Source organism: Hydra vulgaris, chromosome 09 (assembly GCF_038396675.1).
Source record: "Hydra vulgaris chromosome 09, alternate assembly HydraT2T_AEP".
Taxonomy (NCBI): domain Eukaryota; kingdom Metazoa; phylum Cnidaria; class Hydrozoa; order Anthoathecata; family Hydridae; genus Hydra; species Hydra vulgaris.
The window spans coordinates 32,629,578-32,657,500 of record NC_088928.1 but is presented as its reverse complement, the minus strand read 5'-3'; the positions used below and the strand labels follow the sequence as shown (position 1 = coordinate 32,657,500).

At 28.3% G+C, this 27,923-nt stretch overlaps 3 protein-coding genes across 4 annotated transcripts in view; 1 reads left to right on the top strand and 2 right to left on the bottom strand.

Annotated features, from left to right (window-relative positions):
• The window catches only part of LOC100212409 (ERO1-like protein beta), a 32,662-nt gene extending 21,419 nt beyond the window's left edge, over positions 1–11,243 (top strand). For both annotated transcript variants that reach the window (XM_065805408.1, XM_065805409.1), the window contains exons 12-14: positions 10,656–10,742; positions 10,813–10,943; positions 11,025–11,243. In XM_065805408.1, the coding sequence (XP_065661480.1) occupies positions 10,656–10,742; positions 10,813–10,943; positions 11,025–11,076 (270 nt within the window). In that variant the 3' untranslated portion in view covers positions 11,077–11,243. The remainder of the gene's footprint in view (positions 1–10,655; positions 10,743–10,812; positions 10,944–11,024) is intronic.
• Positions 3,146–5,347, bottom strand: LOC136084726 (uncharacterized). Its single transcript, XM_065805407.1, has 3 exons — positions 3,895–5,347; positions 3,485–3,736; positions 3,146–3,275 (listed from the first exon to the last, which is right to left on the bottom strand). Exons 1-2 carry the CDS (start codon positions 5,268–5,270, stop codon positions 3,541–3,543), a joined length of 1,572 nt encoding a protein of 523 aa, XP_065661479.1. The 5' UTR covers positions 5,271–5,347; the 3' UTR covers positions 3,146–3,275; positions 3,485–3,540.
• Positions 11,244–12,254: 1,011 nt separating the features above from the next.
• LOC100196975 (son of sevenless homolog 2) overlaps positions 12,255–27,923 on the bottom strand; it is an 86,580-nt gene continuing 70,911 nt past the window's right edge. The window contains exons 17-29 of the mRNA XM_065805406.1: positions 19,283–19,366; positions 18,221–18,269; positions 17,886–17,958; positions 17,577–17,763; positions 17,217–17,376; positions 17,032–17,136; positions 16,908–16,963; positions 16,581–16,770; positions 16,134–16,229; positions 14,854–14,974; positions 14,343–14,433; positions 13,235–13,433; positions 12,255–13,150 (exon numbers count right to left, since the gene is read on the bottom strand). Coding sequence (XP_065661478.1) covers positions 12,506–13,150; positions 13,235–13,433; positions 14,343–14,433; positions 14,854–14,974; positions 16,134–16,229; positions 16,581–16,770; positions 16,908–16,963; positions 17,032–17,136; positions 17,217–17,376; positions 17,577–17,763; positions 17,886–17,958; positions 18,221–18,269; positions 19,283–19,366 — 2,056 coding nt within the window. The 3' untranslated portion in view covers positions 12,255–12,505. The remainder of the gene's footprint in view (positions 13,151–13,234; positions 13,434–14,342; positions 14,434–14,853; positions 14,975–16,133; positions 16,230–16,580; positions 16,771–16,907; positions 16,964–17,031; positions 17,137–17,216; positions 17,377–17,576; positions 17,764–17,885; positions 17,959–18,220; positions 18,270–19,282; positions 19,367–27,923) is intronic.

Below are 27,923 nucleotides of genomic sequence, written 5' to 3'. Positions count from 1 at the left end.
TGCCAATCTAAATCTGCTATTTCTTGAAATACATATACACTGCTTGCCATAAACTAAATTAAAAAAAAAACTAGAGAGGTTTTTAGAAAAAATAATTTTTTTTTACAAATGCACTCAGCCGTCTCAAAAACATAGCAAATGTTATTAATATTGGAAAAATACATTGTTGGGCAAGCAGTTTTTATTAAATCTTTTTTAAATCTCTTGATGTATGTACATCTTGCTGGCCTATCCCTAAATAAACTAGTGTATTTTCTTTAGTGCCTATTATCAGCTGTAACTAGATATTCTCACACCGAAAAGTTTACTGCGGAACTCCCCAGTTTCTATATAGAAACAAACCGCAATGCATATTGGTCTTTATAGTTACCTTAAAATAAACAAATAATCATTTAAGTTGATTTTTTAAACAAACAGTCATGTAATTTAATTCAAAGGGACTTTTCAAAATTATTTTAAGTTTTATAAAATCTTTTTGGTAAAACTAATTCATTTTATCATTCAAGAAAATATTGAACAATAAAAACAAAATATCGCAGTGACTAACAAAATATCGCAGTATCAGTAACAGAATACCTAAGTGGCAGTAACAAATTATCGCAGTGACAGTAGCAGAATACCTCAGTGACAGTAACAAAGTATCTTAGTGACAGTAACAAAATATCGCAGTGGCAATAACCTGATTTTATTATGCTGCTATAGTTCACTCACAAATTACACTAAATAGTACGATTGAATATAAAAAAAGGATTTGATATTTAAAGAGTCTAATAATGCCATAACACCTTGACATTGATAAAATTAAACATGATTTAAGCATTGCTTAAATTCTTCTTAAAACTTCAGTTTAAAAGATCAATTTTTTTTTTAATAAGTTCACTTTTTTTCAATTTTTTCTTATATAATATAAAATTTATTTGACAAATATAAATTAAGTCTCAAAAATTAGACACTTTCTTTTGCCTGATGATAATGTTTCTAAAAACTTACATCGCTGAAATAAGAGAATAATATATTGTACTTTGTTTATCAATATAAAATTGTAATAATTTTATTAATGATAAAATATTAAAATTTGTAATGGGTTAGTTAACTTAAAGATGTACCTCATATTGTATGTATGTATGTATGTATGTATGTATGTATGTATGTATGTATGTATGTATGTATGTATGTATGTATGTATGTATGTATGTATGTATGTATGTATGTATGTATGCATATTTCTCAAAATAAAATCTCAATAATGTTAACAAGATATATAAAATGATAAACAAAAATCTAACAATAAAGGAAGAATATACATTAAAAGTATAATAATTCAACTGTATAATTAGTAGCATTAGCTACTTCAGTTCGGCTTGATTGATTAGTTCAGCTTGATTGATTAGTTCAGCTTGATTGATTAGTTCAGTTGATTATTACTTTAACTAATTCAGCTTCAATCTTTTTCTTTGTTTGCATTTAAAATCCTTTACACTGTTGTTTCGAATTTCATCAGAAAATTGTTTCTGTTCATTGTTAAAATAAATATTTACAACAACGCGATTTACAAATTTTATACTAATAATTTGATGTTCATCACATAAGAATGAAGGTAGCACAATCATTTAATTTAAGTACCCGTTCTGCAGCATATCAATCTGAGAGAGTTGCGTCTCTTATAAGCAAAATGGCAGTATCTAATATTGAAAATGCTTTGGCAACATAATGTGTAAGATCAATAGCTGGTAAAATCAATCCACCACAAGAAAGTTTTTCTAAATATTGGCATTGTAGCTCACCAGATTCAGCTAATAGAAATGTTTTGCAAACATCACATTTGATCTTTTTATTAAACTTTTTAATAACATAACCAGAAATAACTATAGCAACTTCAAAGCTCTCTAAATCTAAACTGCATTCTTCAATATCTGGTAAGATTTCTTGCAATTTATCATCAAATAATTTAAGTAAAGATATATTACAACTCTCTTTTTTAACATCTTCCCAGATATTGACTGACTCTTTAAGTAATGTTTTCAAAGCTAATATGCGCTTAGACGTCTCAAGTTCACGCAGACCAATTAAAAATCTGCCACCACTCATTTGACGATACTTTGAAAATCTTAGTTCTAATGGATCAGTTTGCAAGCGTGATACTAAAAAATGATGATACCCTTTTTGAATTTAATCATCAATAAGTGAAGCTGTGCATCTTAAAGTTGACCCCAAAGCTTCTAATGTTTGTTTACTTAAGAGCCATTTTTTCTAAGAATCAGGCAAATTCCTGAAACTGTGGAAGTGACCTCCTCCAAATTGCTTGAATTTTTTATATATTGATCAGAATATAGAGAAAACCTGTTGGGGAAAAAAAAAATTTTCAAAAATGTTTCGTTCACTTGGAATCTGGGCTTAAATTTATGAGATTTTTTTAAAAATTTTTAGAAATTTAGTTTTTGCCACCTTTGAACCTTTGAAGTTGCACATAGCTTTTGTAGTTAATATCAGACGTAACCCAAAAGCTCTCTCCAAAAAATATAAAAAAGTTGCGTGACACTGTGCGGTTGGCTAATTATCATAGTTCAAAAGTACAAAATCAATCAGTTTTGTCAACTTTTAATCAGAGTTAATTCTAGCGGCGAAGTGTTGCACACAATTTTTCTTTTAGGATTTGAAATTATCAAAGATATTGAGTCTAAAAATGCAAAGAAAGTTATGTGATACCTAAGGCCTATTAATATATTAAGGCTTGAAATTGGAAAAAAATGTTTTAGTATACTTACAGAATGAACCATTACGGCAGAGGCGCTTAGTTTTGTAAAAATGTAAACATATCCAACTGTCAATACAAAAAGGTCCTAACATAATAATAAAAAAAATTCGTGTGATTTTGTCACACGCATGATATAACATGAATTAAAAACTGAACAAAAATCTAACATCAAGATAACTATATTGCTAATTAAATAAAACATAAATCAAACATTTAAATGTTTTTCCATTTAAAAATTAGTTTTTCATTTATTAATAGAGTCATTTACACACATTATCCACCACATCACACATAATTTCTACTATGCTGCAGTAAGTTTCTCTAAGAATAATGATATGACTGTATTATAGTCTTCTTCGGATAATGAATAATCGCCACAACCACTGATTAGAAAAGGAGCATTTACTAAACAGATAATTTTATCAGTTTGGTTATTTATCTCCTCGGTAGTAACTGGCCAGCGAAAAGTATTCTCTTGCCTGTTAATCATACAATTAACTCTGATCCCAGTTATAGATACCTAAAAGTATTAGCGCAACATTTAAAATAATATAATAAAGAGTTTATGATTTGTTTAATTTTGCTTACATTCAATAAAACTTGTAAAGTCTTATATAATGTCATTCTGAAATTATTTTTACATTTTATTTATATTCCTTTTATTTTAGAGCACTGTTTTGTAAAACAAAATAAAAACTTGAAACTAATATATACTTTGAATAATATTACCTCCACAATATATCCAATATTCCATTGTTTTTCATATGCAACAGCAACCCAATCATTCACTTTCCATACAAGACAAATTTCTTTTGCAAGATTGGCGATGTCTTCTCATATTTATTATCATCTTCATTGTCTCCTGCCAGATTAAAGTCATCATTTTCGCCATAAACTTCTTTGTTATCGTTAATCTGACTATTTTCATTATTTTCTGTTGTCGGTTCTACCAGCTTACCTTTTCTTTTCAGGTTACTAAATCTATAACAATATCAATTGTACATATTTTTAAACATATGTAAACAAACACACAAAATTATAACTTTCACCTAAATTTTAATTTCATATTTGTAAAAGAACTATTTAACAGTCAGAAACATAATCTAATTTGCAAAAGTTTTGATAGCAACAATGCCTACCTTGAAAATAAAGATCTTATTTGTTGGCTAGTTACATATTGATCAGTCGGAAGTTCTCTCCTCAGCTGCATGTGAACCTGCTCAGGGCTCATTTTATTACCTGATTCTTCTCCACGAATAAAGTATTTATACAACAGTTCTTTCTGCTGATTTGAAAATCTAAAAGAACTTCGAACTGGTAATGCCCAACCTTGCAATAGAAAAATGTTCATGCAATGTGGTTTGTCTTTTACGGAAGCACTGTTAGAGGATGAAGAAATTGACATATTTAGTTGTGAAGTAATTTTCATCTTATGAACAAACGAGTTGCGAACTTTATCCAATGATGTTAATGATTTCGGAACTGTATGAAGACTGGATAGCATGTGTTCTTCTAACTCAGCATCGCTTTCAAATGATAAAGTACAATTCATTTCAGTGCAAAATCTTAATGAATATAATTGCCTGTCACTTCTTTTCTGTTTTTCCTTAAGTGACTTGTTACGCTTAATTGAATTATCTGTTTTGCTATATGGCAACAACAACTTAATCGAGGCTTGAATTTTAAGATTTCCATACTCTTGTTCAATTCCCTCACCGATATTGAAAAAACGCCACATCTTCATACTTTTCTCACCAAACTCAAATGAGTGATAGTTGCTAATGTTTTTAATCTTTGGTCCAGTAACTACAGTTTTATCATTGCTAATTTGAGCAACTGCTACTTTTGCATCTTTTGCGCCAAAACTATAATGCATAGCCTTGTGTATATCTTCAGCAGTCAAAAGATTATTACCAGAGTCAACGTAACTCCTTAAAATTGTCTTTACAACTGCACTCTCCCTGTCACATTGATCTTTTCCACAACAGGGTTCATTATAATCATATCTCAGCAACTTTATATCTCTCTCTTTGCATACATTGTAGATTGCTTCAGCTGAAAGATTTCCCTGATAGCAGCCGGCATTATCAGATTTGGTAAACATTTTCTTGATATGCGGTTGATCAATTCTGAATTGGTCTAAAACTGTAGTGGCTAACGAAACAACATCACCTATTCCCTGATCACACCTATACATTGAAGTAAAGTAAACACGTTTGAATAACTTTCCTGCTATTTTTATGAAGAATATATCCACATGTAAACTCATTCCTTTCTTGCCAAAATACTCTCTTTGGCCCTCTCTGTATCGAACCGGAAGAATTTTTTGACAAAAATCTTTAAGCCAGAAAGCAGTTTCATCGTTTAATTGCTTAAAAGCTTCGATTTTTGCCTTTTTCTGTTGAGAATCTCTCATCAGGTGTTTTATGTAGTTGAATACATCCTTTACAGTAATTTCCAAATCATAAATAGAATCAGCATCGTCAGAATTTTGAATTGTTAGTTCTTTGATCATCTCGATAGCTTTGCACAAATCATAGCAATCGGCACATACCACTTCTGATATCTCTGTGTTGGATTGAAGATTTTTTTCAGATGGATCTGATAAGGCATGTTTTGAGCTATGAGAAGAAATGTTTGAGTCATTGACACTACAATTGGTTTGATAACTTGTTTTCAAATACCTTTTTCCTTTTTCAAGGGCAGCTTCGAGAGATTTAGAACTAAATCTTTGTGCCAATTTTTGTAATGTTTGAAAACCATTCATGCCTGAAGCAGTAACATCATCTAATCCAGCTAAGCTTTTTCGACTTGAAGGTTTTATTGCATGCAATACTTTCCACAAACTTGAATCAGATAATGGTATATAATTGTTTTCACTACAACTTTTTCGATAGAACATGATAGCGTGGCTATATTTTGTCGTCAGTATTGCATGCACTATCTTTTGTTCTTCACCGCTGTCGTATTTTAATTTGGTTATTCCATAAGCAACATCATGCAAAATACCGCTTGTAAATATAAAGTCTAAGAAATGTTCACACTTTGTTTGATCAAGACTAGATCGGACGAATACTTTCTTCTCTGGAAATGCCAACCCTTTATGAGATGCATGCCATTTTCTTGCTGTTTCTATACGATGTTTGGTACACTCAAATGTGTTCATTATAAACTTTTTGGTATACTTGTTACACTCTCACGGCTTCTTAGAGATTCGTCCAAAATCTCCTGTGAAACATTAATTTCACCGGGATCAAATTCTTCATCTGGAGTAGCAGGTGTCATATATGTTTGTTCTTGTTGTGTTTGTGTTTCTGTACATAAATTGGTGTTTTCGTTGACTCTAGATAAAGCAGTTTCTTGCTTTAAATGGGTAAAACACAGCATTGCACCAACTGAAAATACTTCATTGTATCGCTTTGACATTGATATGACGACATGTATTGGTGACGCCCTTAAAGCGGGAGATTTTTTTCCTTTTATATTTAGATGGTGAGGATGAAAGCATGTTTTTGGAGGACTCCATGCAATACCAAACGTGTACCGGTGAAAAGCACATATTTGTTCATCCTTTTCAAGATTTCTTTTAAGTCTATTTGCAATAAGTCCATTTTCTTCCCAAATATTATTATCGTTTAATCGCATGACCTAAAAACAATTTTTTAAACAATTATTAAGTGTGTCATTTAAAGCATTGTTTATAATCTGACTCTTCACGAAAAATGTTTACAAGTTTGAAATACATTGTTGTTATTATTAAAATACAATATTGCAAGAGTGTGATTAATTTAGTGATTATTTATTAAAAGAGTGAGGAATTAATTAAAAGAGCTATTTTTTTTTGTTTAAAGAACTTTGTCTCAAAATCTTATTGCAGAGAAGTTATAAAGTATGTAATTATAAAAATTATATTACAGTCTGCGTAAATTTAAAATACATAATTACCTTTAAGTTGATGAGGTTTCTTAACATCAACATCTCCTAGCTGATGAATGTAGAACATTTTGTTTATAATTTTATGTTTTTTGAATGATCCACAATTTCCTTTTGAAAAGCAACAACAGTTTTCATAAAAATATTTGTTTTGTTTCATACTCAACTAAAAACAAGTTCTATTTATGCAGTACCTATTTCTCAATAGCAATGATAGAATATCTACTCTATTTATGCAAATTTTAAAGATCGTTAAAATAAAGTTAAGACATTTTTATGGTAAAGTAAACAACCGCCCACTAACTTGTTTCTCCACAATCGTGATATCAGCGATTCTTCTTCCATTCGATCACCACAAGTTATTTGGTTATGACGTAAATTTAAATAATTCACTTCTGATCATGTATTGTTTTTTATTATTATTTATTTCAATTGTTATGATTTCTATATCATAGTCAGAAACGCTTAAATTTTTTCTTAACATTACGTGCAATGTTTTGTGTAATGCTAAATGCTAATTTTGGATGATAGAAATTTTATTGTGAGCGAAAACCTCATCTGTGTGTCCAAAAAAATATCTCTTCGTACTTAATCATTTTTAACAATTTGTACCTTTATTTTTAACTTAATATCTAAAGATCACACGAATTTTTTTTATTATTATGTTAGGACCTTTTTGTATTGACAGTTGGATATGTTTACATTTTTACAAAACTAAGTGCCTCTGCCGTAATGGTTCATTTTGTAAGTATACTAAAACATTTTTTTCCAATTTCAAGCCTTAATATATTAATAGGCCTTAGGTATCACATAACTTTCTTTGCATTTTTAGACTCAATACCTTTGATAATTTCAAATCCTAAACGAAAAATTGTGTGCAACACTTCGCCGCTAGAATTAACTCTGATTAAAAGTTGACAAAACTGATTGATTTTGTACTTTTGAACTATGATAATTAGCCAACCGCACAGTGTCACGCAACTTTTTTATATTTTTTGGAGAGAGCTTTTGGGTTACGTCTGATATTAACTACAAAAGCTATGTGCAACTTCAAAGGTTCAAAGGTGGCAAAAACTAAATTTCTAAAAATTTTTAAAAAAATCTCATAAATTTAAGCCCAGATTCTGAGTGAACGAAACATTTTTGAAATTTTTTTTTTTCCCCAACAGGTTTTTTCTATATTCTGATCAATATATAAAAAATTCAAGCAATTTGGAGGAGGTCACTTCCATTGACTGCCTGATTCTTACAAAAAATGACTCTTAATGCAAACTTTTGAGAGTTTGAAACTTGAGATAATTGCCAATTCTCAATCCATTTGGCTAATTTTCTCAAAAATAAATATTTCATGTCACCCATAACAGCTGCATTTCCAATACTGAAATTGTTGTTATGTTTTTGCTTACTGTTACTTATTGTCCCTCATATATTTATCAACTTTAAAAAGCTTGATGCATCAAGAAGTTATAAGTTTATAAGATTTTATAAGTTTTATAAGTTTATAAGTATATCGAAGAATAAGGGAATATCGTAAAAGGTTTGATGAAAACTTTTTGGCCGATCAACTGGGTTTTTGTATTTTATTTCATTGAGTTCTGTTATTAAATCATTTGACAAACTATTTCCTTCTACGTAATCTTTTATATAGGCTGGAAAATTCTCCAATACACTATTTTTTTCCAATACACAGCCAATATTTCGAAACCATGGAGGCGATGGAACATAAATTGATTTAAAAAACAATGAAATATGCATAATTTCATCAACTACAATTTTTCCTGTAATTTCAGAAATACCTAAGCGTCGATTAAATTCTAACTTAAAAAATATGTATTTGCCATTATATATTTTGAGCTGATGCCCTTCGGGGTTAAAGTTATCCAAATCATTTAATCAGTGGATTTTATCTTTTTCTATAAATATGCTGGGTTCATCCCGATTATTTAATGAATGACGGGCAGACGGTGGCTTTCTAGTTTTCGGTGTGGTTGGATATGCTAATGGTGGTATTTTTTCAGTTAAGCAATAAATAATTGGAACAGGGTTCAAATCTCAAACTAATGTTACTCTTTTGCCAATTTTTAAATATTTTTCTTCAAAATGGCACAAATAGCCGAATTCTTACTGGACTTTCATAACTTTTGATTGATAAATGCTACCCACTGTTTAAATAAGTCAGGATTATTTTCCGGAAATCCAAAAAGAGGATGCTTTTCAGGAATAAAATTTTTTTTTACTCACAAGAAGTCGATTTGTTACATAAAATTTGCATCAAATAAAAAACTGACTACCTCTGTAGTAACACGATTCAATTCATTAATCTTTCCGGACTGAATTAAACAAGAAAAAAACTATTATGCAAAAAAATTTTCTTTTGGCGTTTCTCGTTTCTAATTAATTTAATATATTAAGTTGAAAATATATAAGTATAATACAGAAGTTTGATTTTTATCATGAGCTATTGGAAAATTATGAAAAGCAGGTGTTTTTTTTTAACCCGAAAAAAATGAGCTAATTCAATGTTCTAATTTTATAATGTATCTATAATTTCTATATACAGTATCGGACAAAACATGGTGGACAAACTCAAATTTAGAACAAAAGTTGATTAAAAACTAAAAAAACTAGTAAAACAATTGTACATATTAATTTTTAAATAGTTTATTATGTTCTTAACAAAATTTAAAACGTTTGAATTATACTAAGAATCACAAAAAAAATTTATAACATTTTTCTCAACAAACTACATTTTTCCTTTGACAAAACAAGGTGGACAAATCAAAACGATGCTTTTTTTATAAGATTTCATTGTCTTTATTCAATTTATCGTATTCTTTTGTTTTCACTTTTATCATAACATTACTCTAAAATAATAAAATAGATTTTGGAACGTCTGACCAACTATGTTTTCAATTTAATTAAAAATAGATTTAACTCGTGATATATGGCGTGTACTGCAACTTAAAATGGCTTACGACAAATTAAGAAGTGTTTTACGTGAAAATATTATAAAAGATTTTTGGAAGCGACGGCAAGAAGCGAGTCTGGGGACCAAAGAACACCAGGTTCAATACTAAATATACCAATAAGAGTGTTAAACATGGAACGTCTGCTATGGTTTGGGGATGTTTCTCAGCACTAGGAACTGGTTCTATTCACAAAATTAATGGGACCGTTTTGTTTACTAAGATATAATGGAAGATGTAATGTTACCAAAAAAATGGATTTTTTTTAACAGGACAATGATCCAAACATACGTCAAAAATTGTAAAACAATGGTTCAAGAACAAGAATATCACCATAATGGAGTGGCCTGCACAAAACCCTGACTTGAATCCCATAGAAAATTTATAGGAAATAATTGATAATAAGATTGAGCATGCAAATGTGAAGACCAGTGAGGAATTATTTGAACAAATCGAGAAGGCCTGGCGAGAGATTGATATGAGAATTGTTGACTCATTAATTGAGTCTATGCCTCAAAGAATGAAAGCAGTAATTAAAAGCAAAGGAGGTCCTACCAAAGTTAATTTTTGAAGTTTTTGAAAAATAAATGTTAATTTTTGAAATGTTTTGAATTTTCAGTCGATTTTTTGAATGTCCTCCTTGTTTTGTCCAAAGAAAAATGTAGTTTATTAGGGAAAATGTGTTATAAAACTTTTTTAGTGATTTTTTTAGTGTGATTCAAAAGTTTTAAATTTTGTTAACAACATAATAAACTACATAAACAATAATATGTTAAGTTGTTTTACTTGTTTTTTTTAGTTTTTGATCAACTTTTGTTCTAAATTTGAGTTTATCCACCATGTTTTGTCCGATAATGTTATAGATACATTCTGCTATATTTCTAATGTATTTTTTTGTTTACTCTAATTTTATTATGTAACTATATTATTTATGTATTTATTTTATCTATTAATAATTTTAACCTTAAAAAGCATGTTTTGTAAGTAACATTTTTGGTTAGGAGGAGTTTCGTCTTCATTACAAAAATATTACAAGAATTATGGATTGTGTTGGATGCGAACGGTGTCGTCTCTGGGGGAAATTACAGGTTAGATTGTTTGGTTTGTTTTGACAACAAATATATGCATATATATTTATATTAATATTATTTTTTGTAGACAACTGGCATCGGAACTGCGTTAAAGATTTTATTTTCTTCATCCAAGTGGGACGTTGTGCCTGTTATTAATGGAAAAAAGTTCACTTTAACTCGCACAGAAACTGTATCATTATTTCAAGTTCTATCTAAGTATGATTTATATATGCTAAAAAAACTCAAATATTTGTTGTTTAACTTATATAAGATAATTGTAAAATCTTTAACTTTTAGATTATCAGCTAGCGTGCAAATTATATCTGAGTTCAAAAACCACGATAAATGAAAAAAGCGCAGTATAAACTGGAGTTGGGCATGTAGGATGAACTTAAAAGTTTGATGGCGTATTTAGGAAATACCAAATCAAATTTAAAAATTATTTTAGTATTATTTATTATTAAAACGTTACAAAAATGTTTTATCTATTGTTAAACTATTCGATACAACTTTTAACTGACTTTCTTTACTGAGCTGTATTTAGAGGTCGTCCATAAGGTGCGTAACTTTTTTTTTTTTTTTAATTATGACATTTTTCAGCTAACTATGTGGTTTTCTACTTTCCAAAATATTAAATATAGATAACTCTTATCTAATTATTTATCAGAAACCTTTTTAGAGTTAAGCTTTATGTTGTTTCAGTTGCGTCGAGAAAATTTTCTTAAATTTAAAATTTCATTTAATCTTAGAAATAAAAATAACGAATAAATCAAAAGGAAAAAATTGAATAGAAATATAAAATGTTCCTAATGTTAAAATTGAAGATTAATTTTCTTAAATTTCTTATTGTTTCAGTTTCCTTATTTGTAAAACGAGTTAAAAAGGGCGGTTACAAAAATCTGCTCATTAAGTTCAAAACTCATTAAAATCTGCTCATTAAGTTCAAAAATCCGTGTCACATGATAAAGCCGAAAATATTTATCCTCGAAAATAGCACTGAAATATTTTACAACCGAACAATTTAGAACCGAAAAGTATACTTTTATTGCAGGATCGAATTACAAAATCCTTTCTTGCGCCGAAAGTTTTAGAACCGAATTTTACAACCGAAAAAATTTGGATCGAATTACAAAATCCTTTCTTTTTTTATTTTAATTTAAAAACTTTATTTCACGACTTTCGATCGAAATTTTTTTGGTTCTAAAATTATTTATGACGATTGATGATTTGATCGAAATTTTTTCGGTTCTAAATACAATTATGACTTTCGATCGAAAATATTTCGGCTCTAATTTTTTTCGTGAATATTTTCGGTTGTGTAATAAATTTCTCATATTCGGTTCAAAATTATAATTTAGGATTCGGTTGAATCATAGGACGCCCGAAAATCAGATCATTAAGTTCAATATAAATGTCATAATGGAAAATCGTGTGTAAACACAGAAATAATGGACGTAAAACAGACCAAATTTTTAAGAAGTTTAAAATGCAATATTAACAGTATTCACACAAAAAAAATTTGTTGAGAAATTAAAAAAGTACTTTATCAAAATAATATTAATAATTACAATTTCATTTATATAACAGTACAAAATATTATAGAGTGCCCTCCCCCCACTTTTGTTTTATTTAACAAATGAACTAAAAGAAAACATACAAAACGAACTAACACATAAGTACGCTATTTTTTAGTAGAATAAAAACCGAACACAAAGAACAGGTGGCGCCAAAAATAAAAATTAAAAAACAAAAAAAACAAATTTACAAACTGTTTTCTATCACCTTTTATTGCTAACTTTTGGAGGAATTTGCGGCAGCTGGGTTGAAGTATTAAAGTCTTCAGATTGGCGACGAACAAATTCTTGATTAATCCGAGGCGGAATAATCGGAGCTGGATCAGAAGCTGTGATATCATTATCAATAACTTCACTTCTGCGGGAAGTCTGAGGAGGGGAAACATAGTTCTTGTAGTCGGAAGAAAATGAAATAGTTTTTTCACCTATGGTTTTAGTTCTTGGAGGTAGTGCAGGTGGCAAAATGCATTCTTGCATAGAGATTGATCGACGTGGCTGACGAGGCAAAGGTTGCTGTTTTGTAATATCCGGTGGTTGATTAACTTGTTTTAATGTATTAGGTTTTGTCGGAATTTCTGGAGGAGTCTCGTTGGCTAAAGGAGCACGAGGCAAGAGCAAAGGTGGAGGTAAGGAAATATTTTCTTTTTTTTCTTTTTCTGCTTTGCCATCCGTCACATCTCCATTAACGACAAATGAAAATGCTGAAACAGAGTGAGTTGGAGATGGCAAATGACGAGAAGGTAAATGCTGATCTAACTCTAAAACAGATGTAGATTTTCGATAATTAATTAGACTGCGCTGACCGGGTTTTATTCCAGGTGATTTAAGCGGAATATCGGTTTTTCGTATCTAATAACAAGTATTCAATAATTTAAAAAAAGAAATATAAGAGTGTGTAAAGCGATAAAAACAAGACAAAAAAACATTACTTACAAACTTAGCCGGTTGTTTTGCATTTCTCGGCTCAATCATAAGTGACATCTCGTAAAGATGATCATTCAATTCACTATCTGAGCGACCAGCTAAAGGGTCAAGTGATTCTAAGTATGCTCTAATAGAAGGTTCAACTTGCAGATTGTAAGGCATATTTTGATATTTCTGTATTTCGCCTGTAATATCTGCAACCATTCGTCTAAAATAAATTTTTTTAAAAATTAGTTATATAATTAATAAGCAATTTAAAATAACATTTTATGTATGCAATTTTGAAATTAGATACACAAAATTTAGAAAAATATATAAAAATATGTCTTGATGGTTTTGCATTGCCCGCATCTATTAAAATCTAATATGCATCTGTTAAACTCTGTTAAAAGTTTTAAACTAAAGTATGCAGATTTTTGGTGAGAAAAGAGAAATAATCACCCGTCATAGTTTGGCAATTACTCTTAGGTGCTTAATACACGGGAGGGGACGTTTATCAATTTTCAGAAATTTTTGCCACCAATTTTAAGCTAATGTTTAAAAAAAAGTTGATAAAATAAGTTTAACAAAAAAAAGTTTAAATAAAGTTTTGTAGTAAAAAAATAAAGTTTAAAAAAGCAATAAAATTTATAAATTTTTTACTTGTTATTATAAAAAAAAAAAAAAAAAATCACCTGAAAATACACATATAAATCACTGATAAGAATAAAAACTATTAGTATAACCAAGCTTTAGAAATTGCAGATCTTTAAAAAATCTCGTAAATCTCGATTTGTCAAAATTTAGGGTTTTGTTTATTTCTCATTTCCGTTTTTCCGTTATAAAACTCATACAAGGAAATTAAATCATATTGAAATTATGATAAAACAGCTGTTAAAATGCACATTTGAACGCAAGCCGCACTAGAATTAAATTGTTTTTTTCGTGTTTTGCCTTTTATTAGGACCCCCTCCTCCTCCTTTACTAGAAATGGACTCAATTTCCCACTACACCTTTTATCCCCCCCTCCTCCCTCCGTTGTATTAAGCCCGTAAAAGTAAATTCATTTTCTTTCCAAAATTTCGTTTATGATGGGAGAAGGTATACTTCATGAAGATTTCGTATTAATGTGTTTAACCTTTTACTAAAATTTATTAGCCCTTCAGGTGAACTGCTCAAATAATCTGGATTGCCTTCTTCAGCACGTAAGATGTTTGACAAATAAACTCCTGGAAATAAAGCAAAGAGCAATATACAAAGTCGAGATATTAAAAGGTTTTCATTATCTTCTATATTAATTATGTAGAATAATAAATTACTTGTATGTATGGTTGTATTGATATATATATATATATATATATATATATATATATATATATATATATATATATATATATATATATATATATATATATATTTATATATATATATATATATATGTATATGTATATGTATATGTATATGTATATGTATATATATATATATATATATATATATATATATATATGTATATGTATATGTATATGTATATGTATATGTATATGTATATGTATATGTATATGTATATGGATATGTATATTTATATGTATCTGTATATATATATATATATATATATATATATATATATATATATATATATATATGCGTACCTAAAAATGGAACACAAGGTGGATTAATAGAACGCAGTTTTTCCATATATTTCACATTGTGACCGTCATCGGTAAGATCCTTAGCTTCTTGTAAAGCTTGCAATCGTTTTGGCGATAATTCCTAAAACAAATTACGGGGGTATAGATAGACAAATTTAAATGAGACAACATAAAAATTAGTTATTTGTTTATAATACAATTTATCACTAAAAACGAACTTACAGGAGATTCTCCAAAAGGAAACTAAACGATCATGTAACATACATATTTGAGATGCGCGTGCTTAACGTAGGCAAATCTCAAAACGGCGAATTAGTAAAACTTAAGTCGAAATTTTTTATAGTAATTTCATTTATAACTTCGGTTTGAAATGAAATAAATAAAAGTTTATTTTAGTTTAATAGAACTTCTGGTTATGTTTTTAAAAAAAATATTTAATTTAAAAAAAAAGACTTTTATTAAGTCACTTTTTAAACTTCTTCAGAATTTTGTTTAGTCGGTTTGCTTCAAATGTTTTAAAAAAAATTAATAAGTCTCTTTAGCTTGGACATGATTATAGATCAAAAAAGCTAAAACTTTTACAAAGTGTATAAGTCAATAAATTTCTTAAAACACATGTTTTTTTATCACTCAAAGTTATAAGGTTCTCCACTTAATAAATAAATGTGAACAACAAAAAAAAATTGTATGCTGGTTGTAATAGCTTTTTTTCCTTCTATTTCATTCAAGAATATTTTATTGTCTAAATGCCTTTGTAAGAGTTAAGATAATTCCAGCACTGAGCAAGTGAGCACTGACGCACTTAAAAATAGTATTTTAGAACTTGAGATTTCACGGGTCTAGAAATTAAAGCTAAAGTTAGGATTTCATAATATTATATTATATAAAATTATAACATAAAATCTTGACAAGCATTATATTTTAAAAGATTGGTTGAACCACATAAATTTTTTTGGTGTTTTTCCTTTAAACAATCTAACCGTTTATCTTGCAGACTATATATTTTATGGAAATATTTTATTGTTTAAACTAATAACCGACTGACAGCAGTTTCTTGAAAAGCAACGTAACTTCACTGAGTGACTAGGCTATTTTCTTTTACTTTACGCATCGGCAGAAAATTATTGCTTATAAAACAGTACGAATATTAAAACGGACGTTTTTTTATAAAACTTATGTTAGTAGCAATATAAATAATTAACTTCGTTACTATCGCTACCAATCGCCAATTTACAATTAAATTTAAATTTATAAAAATACAAATTTTTTTTATCTCTTACCACAGCTTTCAAATGCTGAAGGCGAAAAACCGGAGCAGAATTTAATGCACCTAGTATCTCCATCATTCCATTGAAATTGTTTAAAGAAAGGAAAACCTACGATTTGAAAAAATACATGCAAATTCAATATAATACAATTTGAGAATATGTATGCATGTATATATGCACGCATAGATGTATGTATGTATGTATGTATGCATGTATGCATGTATGCATGTATGTATGTATGTATGTATGTATGTATGTATGTATGTATGTATGTATGTATGTATGTATGTATGTATGTATGTATGTATGTATGTATGTATGTATATATGTATTTATGTATTTATGTATGTATGTATGGATATTTTGGTCAAAATTGGAGGAAGAAACTTACAAATAACAAGTGTCTGCCTTTTTTACGCAGAAAATTTCAAATCAGTAAATTAAATTACATTTAATTACCATTAATATATCAATAATTCTCGTATAGACTGCCACTCTTTCTTCAAAGTTATGGGCTTCAACAATGTTTAATTCATACCAGTAAGTGAGTAATGTAGACAGTCGAATTAACTTGAGTGTGTTTGGCGAAAGCTTTTCTTTTTCTTTTTTTGTCCACACCGTTCCCACCAATTCTGACGGACGAATCGCTCTAAAGATTATTCAAGTTAAAATGTTAGAAAAATGTTTTTATAATTTAGAAAAAAAATGTTTTTATAATTCCATAAAAAATAGCTCACAAAAACATGTTGCTTTTTTTAAATAAAAAGACATAGTTTAACAACTTACCTAAATATTTGCGATTGCATTATGGTTAATTGCCTGCCAATCTCTAAGGGATGCAACTAAAAATTTTTTAAAAATCTCAATTTAAAGCAAACAACAGTAACGATGACAAAAAATGTTTACTTACAGTTAATATAGTAAACTTATCAAAATCTTGTGTCAAATGCCACTCAATCGGAGGAGGCGGCGTGTTGAAAGAATACGTTTCAGGATCAACTTTGACCATTTCCAACTAAAAAAAAATCACATTGATAGTAATAGACAGAGGTTAGTTATAACTAATGAACAAAAGTATAAAATAATATCGATTACCCTTCTATTTACAATCTTTTCAATTGACTCTACCCATTTTCTCGCGGTTTTGCTACGCACAACACGCGATAAAAACTTTTCCAAAGTAATTAACAGCGTTTCTTCTCTCTGAAAATCGTAAAAATGCTGGTCCACCCAATGGCGCAACACGTTCAAAACTCTAAAACGTAATTTTATCATATTTTTCAAAAAGATGACGCATAGGAAAGAAATACGAGAAGATATGAGAAAGATATGAAAAGAGAATATAAGAAGAAGCATGAGATGAGAATATGCAAAGCGCCAAGTTTTAGCAAATTATATTTTACAAGATTTTAAAATATGTAATATAAGTATATGATATATATATATATATATCACCTTAATTGTATCGGTTGAACATATTCTTTCCTAAACTTTTTAAGATCTTCTTTATTAAAAACCTGTTTGTTGCTCAAATCAGTGATTGGTTCAGGAATATCATACCGTTTTATCAGAAGATCAAGAAGCTCTACAGGATTGCTAAACGATCTGTAAGTGGTAAGGAAAACTCTCACAAATGTCGGATCTGTTAATAAATACCATAATAAAACTACATTAAGATATTTGAATCAGATAATAGTCGTTTTTCTAAAATAACAAAAACTCCTAAATAAAATGCCTAATAGACAAGCCTATTAAAAATTTTACCGGCATGTTTATGGTATGTAAGTCTTTCTATTAGTTTAGGAAGCGTTCCTCCTTTTATAACAGCGCTGTCATCCTACCAAAAATTAAGATGCGTCAATACAGAAATATAAAAAAAAATCAGAATACAGAAATATAAAAAAAAATCATTAGTTGACTTAGAGAGCTTCAAAGAAAATTTATTAAAAAGGACAGAGTAAAAAGAATAAGAATTAGATGTCATAACCCGCTTGCCCTAAGACCATCATATATTTAATAATCCCAAACTATTTTAAAGCATTTCTATATTTCGTTACAGGTAAAAAAAAATTACTTCGTTTATAGATGAAAAATATTACTTCAATATTTTCAAACAATATATTCTTTTCTGAATCTTCCTCTGCAAATCTAAATAATTTTTAAAAACTTAACAAGCATTAATTACACGTTAGCGCTACTAACAATAACACATTAACACGTTAGCACTACTAACAATATCACGTTAGCACTACTAACAATATCACATTAACACGTTAGCACAACTAACAATAACACGTTAGCACAACTAACAATAACACGTTAGCACTACTAACAATAACACGTTAGCGCTACTAATAATAACACATTAGCGCTAGTAACGATAATACGTTAACACGTTAGCACTACTAACAATATCACATTAACACGTTAGCACTACTAACAATAACACGTTAACACGATAGCACTACTAACAATAACACGTTAACACGTTAGCACTACTAACAATAACACGTTAACACGTTAGCACTACTAACAATAACACGTTAGCACTACTAATAATAACACGTTAGCACTACTAATAATAACACATTAGCGCTACTAACGATAACACGTTAACACTAGCACTACTAACAATATCACATTAACACGTTAGCACTACCAACAATAACACGTTAACACGTTAGCACACTACTACTAACAATATCACGTTAGCACTACTAACAATATCACATTAACACGTTAGCACAACTAACAATAACACGTTAACACGTTAGCACTACTAACAATAACACGTTAGCGCTACTAATAATAACACATTAGCGCTACTAACGATAACACGTTAACACTAGCACTACTAACAATATCACATTAACACGTTAGCACTACCAACAATAACACGTTAACACGTTAGCACTACTAACAATAACACGTTAGCGCTACTAATAATAACACGTTAGTGCTACTAATAATAACGCGTTAGCGCTACTAATGATAACACTTTAACACGTTAGCGCTATTAACAAAAACACGTTAACACGTTAGCGCTACTAACAATAACACTACTGCAAAATAGATTAAGCTTTATTTTAAGAAATTTTAAAACAATTTTAAAACAAATACTAAATTATAAACTCTAAAACAAAAAAGTTTTTTTTTTTTACATGTATATCGATGGGTCCGGGGTTTTTAATTGTATACTCTGTGTTTCCTCTTGCAATATAGCGTCTAGCATGCGATCCAAAGTACTAAAAAAATATAAGAAATAAAGATGATTAAGATTTAAACAATTCTGAAATAAACTTCTAGGTCGTATACTAAAAGTTAATTCACTTATCTTGACAGTTTTCAAATAAAAACGTACTCACTTTAACAAAAAAGAGATTGCCATTCAAAACAGAAAATTGCAACAAACGTACAAAAATCCATAAAATAATAAAATAAAAAATTGCTCAACTAAAATAATATTTGTTCAAACATTTTGTTTTTTATTAAGAAAATCTTGTTTGCAAATAATTTTCAGTTGCTAATATATCAAACTAGTTATTTAAGTTGCAAATTCTCAAAAAATGTTTGTTCGTAAACAACGTAGAATATTTACGAAATAAGGGCTACAAACCATACACTACAGCTGTTTTATTCAAAAATAGAATATAAACAACCTCATAATAAATTGAAATCTCCCATTACACATAAAAAGTAATGTAATCAAACGTTTTTCGAAAACATTTTAAGTAAATGAAAACCAAATAATGAATAAATAATACTTCTATTTTTCCTTCATCTGATATCAATTCAATTATGTATATGCAAATCATGTATAGAGTCTTAATTAAAATTATTGATAACATTTTGTACAGCTATTGAAATACAAAAATAGATTAGACTTAAAAAAAAAAACGATACTCAAAAAATCTTAAAACTATATAATATTCATTAAACTTAATTAAAAATGCTTTACAAGAGATATAGTTAACTATAGAGGAAGACAGCGTTTAGCCAAAAAACCAGTTCATATAAAAATCTTAATTTAAATGCCTTGAGCCAAAGAAATTTTGAATTCATTTAATTCAAAAACTAATTATGTATATCACATTTATATGAAAAGCAAATAATCAAAAGCTTTTGCAAAAATAAAATCCCTCCTCTTTTAAAATATTTTCATGTTCTAACATAAGTCTAAGAAAAATGCGTTATATCTATATGTAAAAGAAAAAACAAAATAATTACACCCATAGATGCCAATAAAACTAATATATAAATATATATATATATATATATATATATATATATATATATATATATATATATACATATATATATACATACATATATATATATATATATATATATACATATATATATACATATATATATATATATATATATATATATATATATATATATATATATATATATAAATATATATATATATATAAATATATATATATATATATAAATATCTACCAAAATATATATATATATAAATATAAATGTGTGTGTGTATGTGTATATATATATATATATATATATATATATATATATATATATATATATATATACACATACATATATCAGGGTCTATTCTAGAAAAAAAAATTGGGCAGCGGTATCCCTACGTCCCGGAGAAATTTAACGGAAAATTTGCGTTTTTCGCGAAAAAAACAATGTTAAAAAACGTAAAAACGTAAAAAAAAAAAGAAAAGAAAAAAAGGGCTTCAGATTTTAATTTAGGCGGCGCCCAAATCGACGCCTAATACGATCGACGCTTTCAAAAATGGTCTAGAATAGCCCCTGTATATATATATATATATATATATATATATATATATATATATATATATATATATATATATATATATATATATATATATACATATATATATATATATATATGTATACGTATAAACCTTATATGCGCTAGTTTTTTAAGCATATGTAAAGTAGGATGGCTAGATGATTCTTAAATGTCTATTTGAAATATATGTTAGTACCCTCTACATGTGTTCTATATAAATCTGCATTTCAAAAACTTAAAAAAAAAAAAAAAATGTATCGTTTCAGTTTTTTTATTTTGTGTGTAAAATATAAGCAAAACAAACAAAAAGAAAAATTAGGAAAAAATCAAAGATTTCCTTATTTTCATTGGATAAAATTTTAAATAATAACACAACAACAAAAAAAAAAAAATAAAGAAAAAATGTCCATTAATAGAAAACTCAAAAATTATAAGATGAAAAACAAAACATCAACAGAGAATAAAAAAAAATTTTTTTGATACGATGCACGTGTAATGGATTTAAAAAAAAAAATTATTCTATTTTGTTTATAAATAATATAGCCTTTTTTTTTACAGTGCATTGTTTGCGTACACTAATTTTAATTTTTTACAGTGCATTGTTTGCGTACACTAATTTTAATTTTAAAAAGTTGTGTTTTATTACTTTTTTTTAATATTTTGTTTCAATATCATTCATTCATTATCATTCATTCATGATAAGCACTGTATACTTTTTGTTACTTTTTTTTTCTGTTGAGTTTATTTTTGACAGCATTGTTGTCGTTATTCTGTAACTCTTAGTGGCGTTAATTTTTTTGTATGAAAGAAATTTTATTACCTTTTTTTCTTTTTCATTTTTTCGGATATAAACTTTTAATTAGAAGTTAATTTTTTCTTATATTATTGTGTGTAAAAGTGCGTTATATTGTTGTGTATGAAGGATTGTTTTAAATATGTACAACTTTGGTTTTAGATATTATGATTATTATATTTATTTAAATTGCTGCTTTTTTTGCAACAATTGTTTTTATCTCATGTTGGTTGTTACTTTTTGTACACTTTTAATTGTTTGTAACTTGTTTTCTTGAAACACATATTTTTATCATACTTTCATAATACTTTTGTTGTCATCTTTGTTGCTTTATTATTATCAGTTTTCTTTGTTTACAAATCTACAGTTGAATTAATAGTAAAAAACTGGTCTTACCTTAAAGAAAACTATTATTTGTGTTTTCATAAGAAAGCTATTATTCATTAAACAAACCTGGATTCTTATTAAACGTGTCAGAAAACCTTACCAATCAAAAAACAACTTTTCATGAAAGCTTTATTGATGCAATTAACATAAATTGTAATTAAGCAATTAATGACACATATGGACAAAAGAGTGGAATGAAAATTACTTTTTTCGAAAATTTCTCCTGTTACACTCCACGGTTTCTTCTATATAATAAAATAACACTGGATTTGTTGATGAGTACCATACACGGCAATCATATATATATATATATATATATATATATATATATATATATATATATATATATATATATATATATATATATATATATATATATATATATATATATATATATATATATATATATATATATATATATGTATATTAAGATACTTTAATATATATCTTTTTGAATTTGATACCGCACACCCTCTTATTTGGTGAGGTTCAACAAAAAAAGTACACAATTTTATTTGCAAACTGATGATGGGAAGTGATTCCCGGTACCTGCTTTTTAAGCCTGTTATTGTGTCATGTAACAAAATTAGCTATAGAGAGTATAAATCTTACTTGGATCAAGTCTTCTCTTGTCACCTGGATCTTACTTGGATCAAGTCTTCTCATTTCCACTTTTTAATTGCATTTAAAGTGTATTAATCTGTAATTTTTATTTTAAAGAATAAGAAGACGATGCTCTTTTCAAAGGTCAAATTTTTGATAGAGATCAAACTCTTGATAAAGTTGGTGTTTATCTCCAAAATCCTTGCATCTCACACGGTCAACTCTATGTTGCATGCTCAAGAACAAGATCGTTTAATAGCTTATTTTAGAGAAATAAAGAAAATCTGTTTGCTTTTATAGTATACAAAACCAGGTCGTTTGATTGTTTGTTTTTTGAAAGTTGATAAACATTTATTACGAGGTATGTCATTAAATAAATATTACAAAAATAAGGTTGTACTTGTTAATGTTTCTAATTTAAATATTTTTCTTAATTATTTAATTATATTTACGTGTTTTTTATTATGTGTTTATATGTGTTAAGGTTATATAGATTTATACTTTGTAAGTGTGTAAATATCTTTTATGCATGAAGTGTTTCTATGTTTGTGATGTGTAATGTTATGTGTTTATAGTTTGTAAGTGGTTATTATGTTGTTTGCATGGTTTCAAATTGTTGTGACTTGGCTTGGTTTACAACAAGAGTGTTGACCTTGCCAGCAAAGTGGTGTACTTTGCTAAGTGACTTGGCTTTGTTAAGAGCAAGAATGTTGTCCATGCCAGTAAAGTGGTGTACAGTCATGATGAAACACATAAATTAAATCTGTTTGTAGTTAGTGTAATCATAAAATATATTGAAAAAATATTGTTTAAAGAATGTCTTTAAAAGAAATGTTGAAAAGATATATAGTTTTTTAATATCTATAATTCTTTTTATATTCATAATTTGAAGTAAATTTTATTGAAAAGATATATACTTCATTAAATATTTATATACTGTTACTTTTTAAGTAAATTGTGTTGAAAGAAATATACTCTGTTCCTTTTTGTTAACAATTTGTATTTTGTTAATTTAAAAAAATATTTGTTTAAAAGATTTTTTTAAATTAACAAAATTTTTTGTTAACAGTTTATGCTTTTGATGATAAATTTGTTAAAAAACGGGCTTCCTATTTATAAATAACTCCTCCCATTTAAACATTTAAGAGTTTCTATTTCCTTCATTAAATATGTTTAACTTAAATTTATTGTTTTTTTTAGTATTATTATTATTATTACACACTCCAAGGAGAGAAACTCCTGGAATAGAACATGAGTACATGTTCTGCTATAAGCAGATCAGGGGCATTGCCAGTAAATGTTTTGCCGGTAATGCTGGTCATTGTTAATTGTTATATCTTAGTTTGATTTTTCTTTCTGTCAAAACTGTTCTTAAAACTTTTAACACTCTTCTGAAACACAGTCGAATCGTCCAAATTATTCCAGTGATTGACAACTCTGTTAGTGAAAAAGTTGTGTCGGTGTGCACAGTTTTTTAAAATTTTGCGATGTAATCGTTTACGATGTCCTCATTTTGGAGCAATAGTTTCTGGTTTGGTATACCAGTTAACATGGTCTAATTTATTCTCAACTTTGTACTGTTGAATGCAGTCTGCAGGCGCTCTTCTATCTGTTAAAGTAGTAGGATTAAGAATTTCCAATTTTTTTTCATAATCATAATTTTTTAAGTGAGTGAGAGACTTTCGTGGCCATATGTTAAACATGCTCAATGCATTTAATATCTTTTTTTGAGTAAGCATTACATGCAGGCACAGCTAACTCTAAATGAGGTCTAACATAGGTTATGTATAAATTTTTCCAGAGGTTTATATCCCTACTCAAGAAAGCGCTTTTCATCCATCCCAAGATACTGTTGGCTTTGGAAGGATATTTTGTTGCATGCGTTTTCCAATTGAGATTAGAAGTGATCATCACACCAAGGTCACACCAAGGTCGCATTTAGAGTCTGTTGAAACTAAGGCATGTTAAGTTTTTCCAAAGGATACATCATAACTAAATTTAGGGTTACCATAGCCAAAATGCATAACTTTACATTTATTAACATTCAGTTTCATGACCCAAATTTCTGTTCAAGTTACAATTGCATTTATTTCTCTTTGTAATTTTTAGGAATCTTCTTCATTTGATACCCTGACTATTAGTTTACTGTCATCAGCATAAAGCTTACAGGAATAATATTACAGCTTACAGGAATAATATTTTAAGACATTTAGAAGATTGTTTATATAAATTATAAATAACAGTGGTCCCAGCACACTTCCTTATGGTATGCCGCTAGTGACACTAGCCTAATTTGAAATCTCCAAGCACAACACTTTATTGCTTGTTTACTAGAAAGTTTAATATCCACTTTAATAATTTTCCATTTATGCCATATGCTTGTAGTTTTTGTGAAAGTCTTAGATGTGGCACTTTGTCAAATGCTAAAAAAAGGCAAAATCTAAAAAAATTACATCAGCTCACTTTTTTTTGGAGAGTATTGTCATGACTTCATCTAATGCTTCCAATAAATTAGTATCACAACCTTTATTGCAAACAAATCTGTGTTGTTGTTTGGCTATGAGTTTATTTAAATAGAGATGATTCATAAATGTGTCTTTTATGATTCGCTCCAAAATCTTACATGGAATTGAAGTCAAAGAAACTGGGTAATAGTTTGCAGGGTTACTACGACTACCACTCTTATGTAATGGTGTCACACTGGCTAATCTCCACATGTCAGGAACAACTCCTTCCTGTAAAGAGCTTGAAAATATCATAAAGAGTGGTTCGGAAAATTTTAAGTGGTATGCTTTTAGTACCCAAGGGTGAACTCCATCAACCCTTGAAGCTTTGTTAATACCCAAGTTGAATAGACGTTTACTAATTTCTTTAATGGACAGAGTGGGAAGTCTTATACTTGCTGATGTATGATTCTCAAAATGTGGCGCCAGTACTTTATTTGATTCCTCTACAAATACAGATTTAAAATAATTATTAAGAATGTTGCTAATGTCTGTTCCAAAGTTTGATACTGAGCCATCTGTATTAGTCATATTGCTTATCGACTTGGATGCTGTTTGCTTCAGTTTCAAATAACCATATAATTGCTTTTAATTTGATTTATCACCTGCAATATATTTTTCATAATCTAATACAGATTTTTTTAATGCTCTTTTTACTTCTTTTCGCACTGCTTTATAATTGTTGACAATGGATATAATTTTTGAACGAGTTAGCTGTACTAGTATCCATAGTTTTTTTCTTCTTTTAATTAAATGTTTTAGTGATCTGTTCATCCAAGGAGGTTGCATTTTGAGATTTTTAGAACATTTTACAGGTATAAAAATGTTTATCAGCCGGTCGTACTCTTTTAAGAATATGTTATAGTGATTATTAGTTTTTTTTGTTGATAAATAGATAATCCCAGTCAACTTTGCTTAGCTCAAAACTTAGATTTGGGAAGTTACCTTTCCTAAAATTATAACTTGATCTTTTAAATGTCTGTTTAAGAACATTGGCTATAAATAGGTTCCAGCAAATTGATACATGAAATTCCTCAGTGTTATCACTTAGCGGTGGATTTGACTCTATATCAAAAAGTCTATTCATGGACTCTGATAGAATTCAAGGTAATTGCAATAATTACCACTTGAATTAACAAATGTTGGAAAGGTGTGTGATTGGTGAATAAAGTTTTTACTTAACATACTGATGAACTCATGATCTGGTGCAGCTGGTCCACTGGAGCATAAAGGAGTGTTATCCAAGTCCCATACAACTTTGTTGAAATTAAAGTCCCCAATAATACACATACCCGAAAACACCATTCAAATCAGGTCGAATAAAAATGTTCTTGTGATCTGTTTGTTGTTCTACTCTAGTTCTATCAGGTCGAATAAAAATGTTCTTGTGATCTGTTTGTTGTTCTACTCTAGTATCTATCAGGTCGAATAAAAATGTTCTTGTGATCTGTTTGTTGTTCTACTCTAGTTCTATCAGGTCGAATAAAAATGTTCTTGTGATCTGTTTGTTGTTCTACTCTAGTTCTATCAGGTCGAATAAAAATGTTCTTGTGATCAGTTTGTTGTTCTACTCTAGTTCTATCGGGTCGAATAAAAATGTTCTTGTGATCTGTTTGGGCAAGATTTGCTGGAGTTGCTAATAAAAAGCTTCTTGTTTCTACATTGTCAGATTCCACTACTACTGGAGTTTGATTATTTATTGAAGTTGAATAATTTCCCAATTTTAATTTTGGTTCTATTATATGAGTATTTATAATTTTAGCATTAATGTTTAAACATGATAATATTTCTTTGACTTTGTCAATTACAATAGATTTTGCAGTTGTCTAGTCTTTAATTTCTAGAAGAGATAAGCCTAAAAACACAGTTTTTTTGGCTTTGTTTTCTGTTGCTCTAGCATTTGCAGATATTGCACTAATGAGAGCTGTATTCGCTTGTGACCCAGGTTTGGCTAAGGCTGCTGCAAAATCATTATACTTTGAATTCTTACTACTAATAGAATCATTTTCACAAACTCTTTTTTTCCCCAGTATTTCAACTTTCAACTTTAAATTGTTGATAAATGCATCTTTATCAATAAGGACTTTTTTCCAAGTTTGATCCAAGCGCCATTTGAACTTGATAGGAGGGCTACCACCCTAATCATTACCTCCTGGTCTTCATTATTCAATATATTATTAGTTACCTTACTAATAGAATGGTTAGTTTTTTGTGTTTTTTTCCATATACAAAGTAAGTATACAAAGTGTTATAACATAAGTTTTAATAACTTTCATTAAACTTTTAGGATTTTTTGTATAGAGAATATTTTTTCCATGATAATATTTTAATGTTTTATATATATGTATGTATGTATATATATATATATATATATATATACAACATAACGTTTAACGTTCAACGTTGTTTCGCTTTCATTTTAAAGTAGTTTTAATTAGTTACTAGGCTTTTCTGAATTTGAAAGAGCACATGCGTGGTCATTGGAGAAAGATCTATCAAGTGAGTTAAAACTTTTTACCTTTTGGAATTTAATTATTATTTAATAGTTTTGAAATATTACATAAAAAATCATATTAAAATTAATAATCATTGTTAAGATCATATTGTAATTGAAGTAAGTATAGAAAATAATTTAGCAATTTATAATATAACATTTTTATTAGATATAAAGTAGAAAGGATTACTCCTTTTAATTTTTTAAATCGTTCACATTTTGTTTA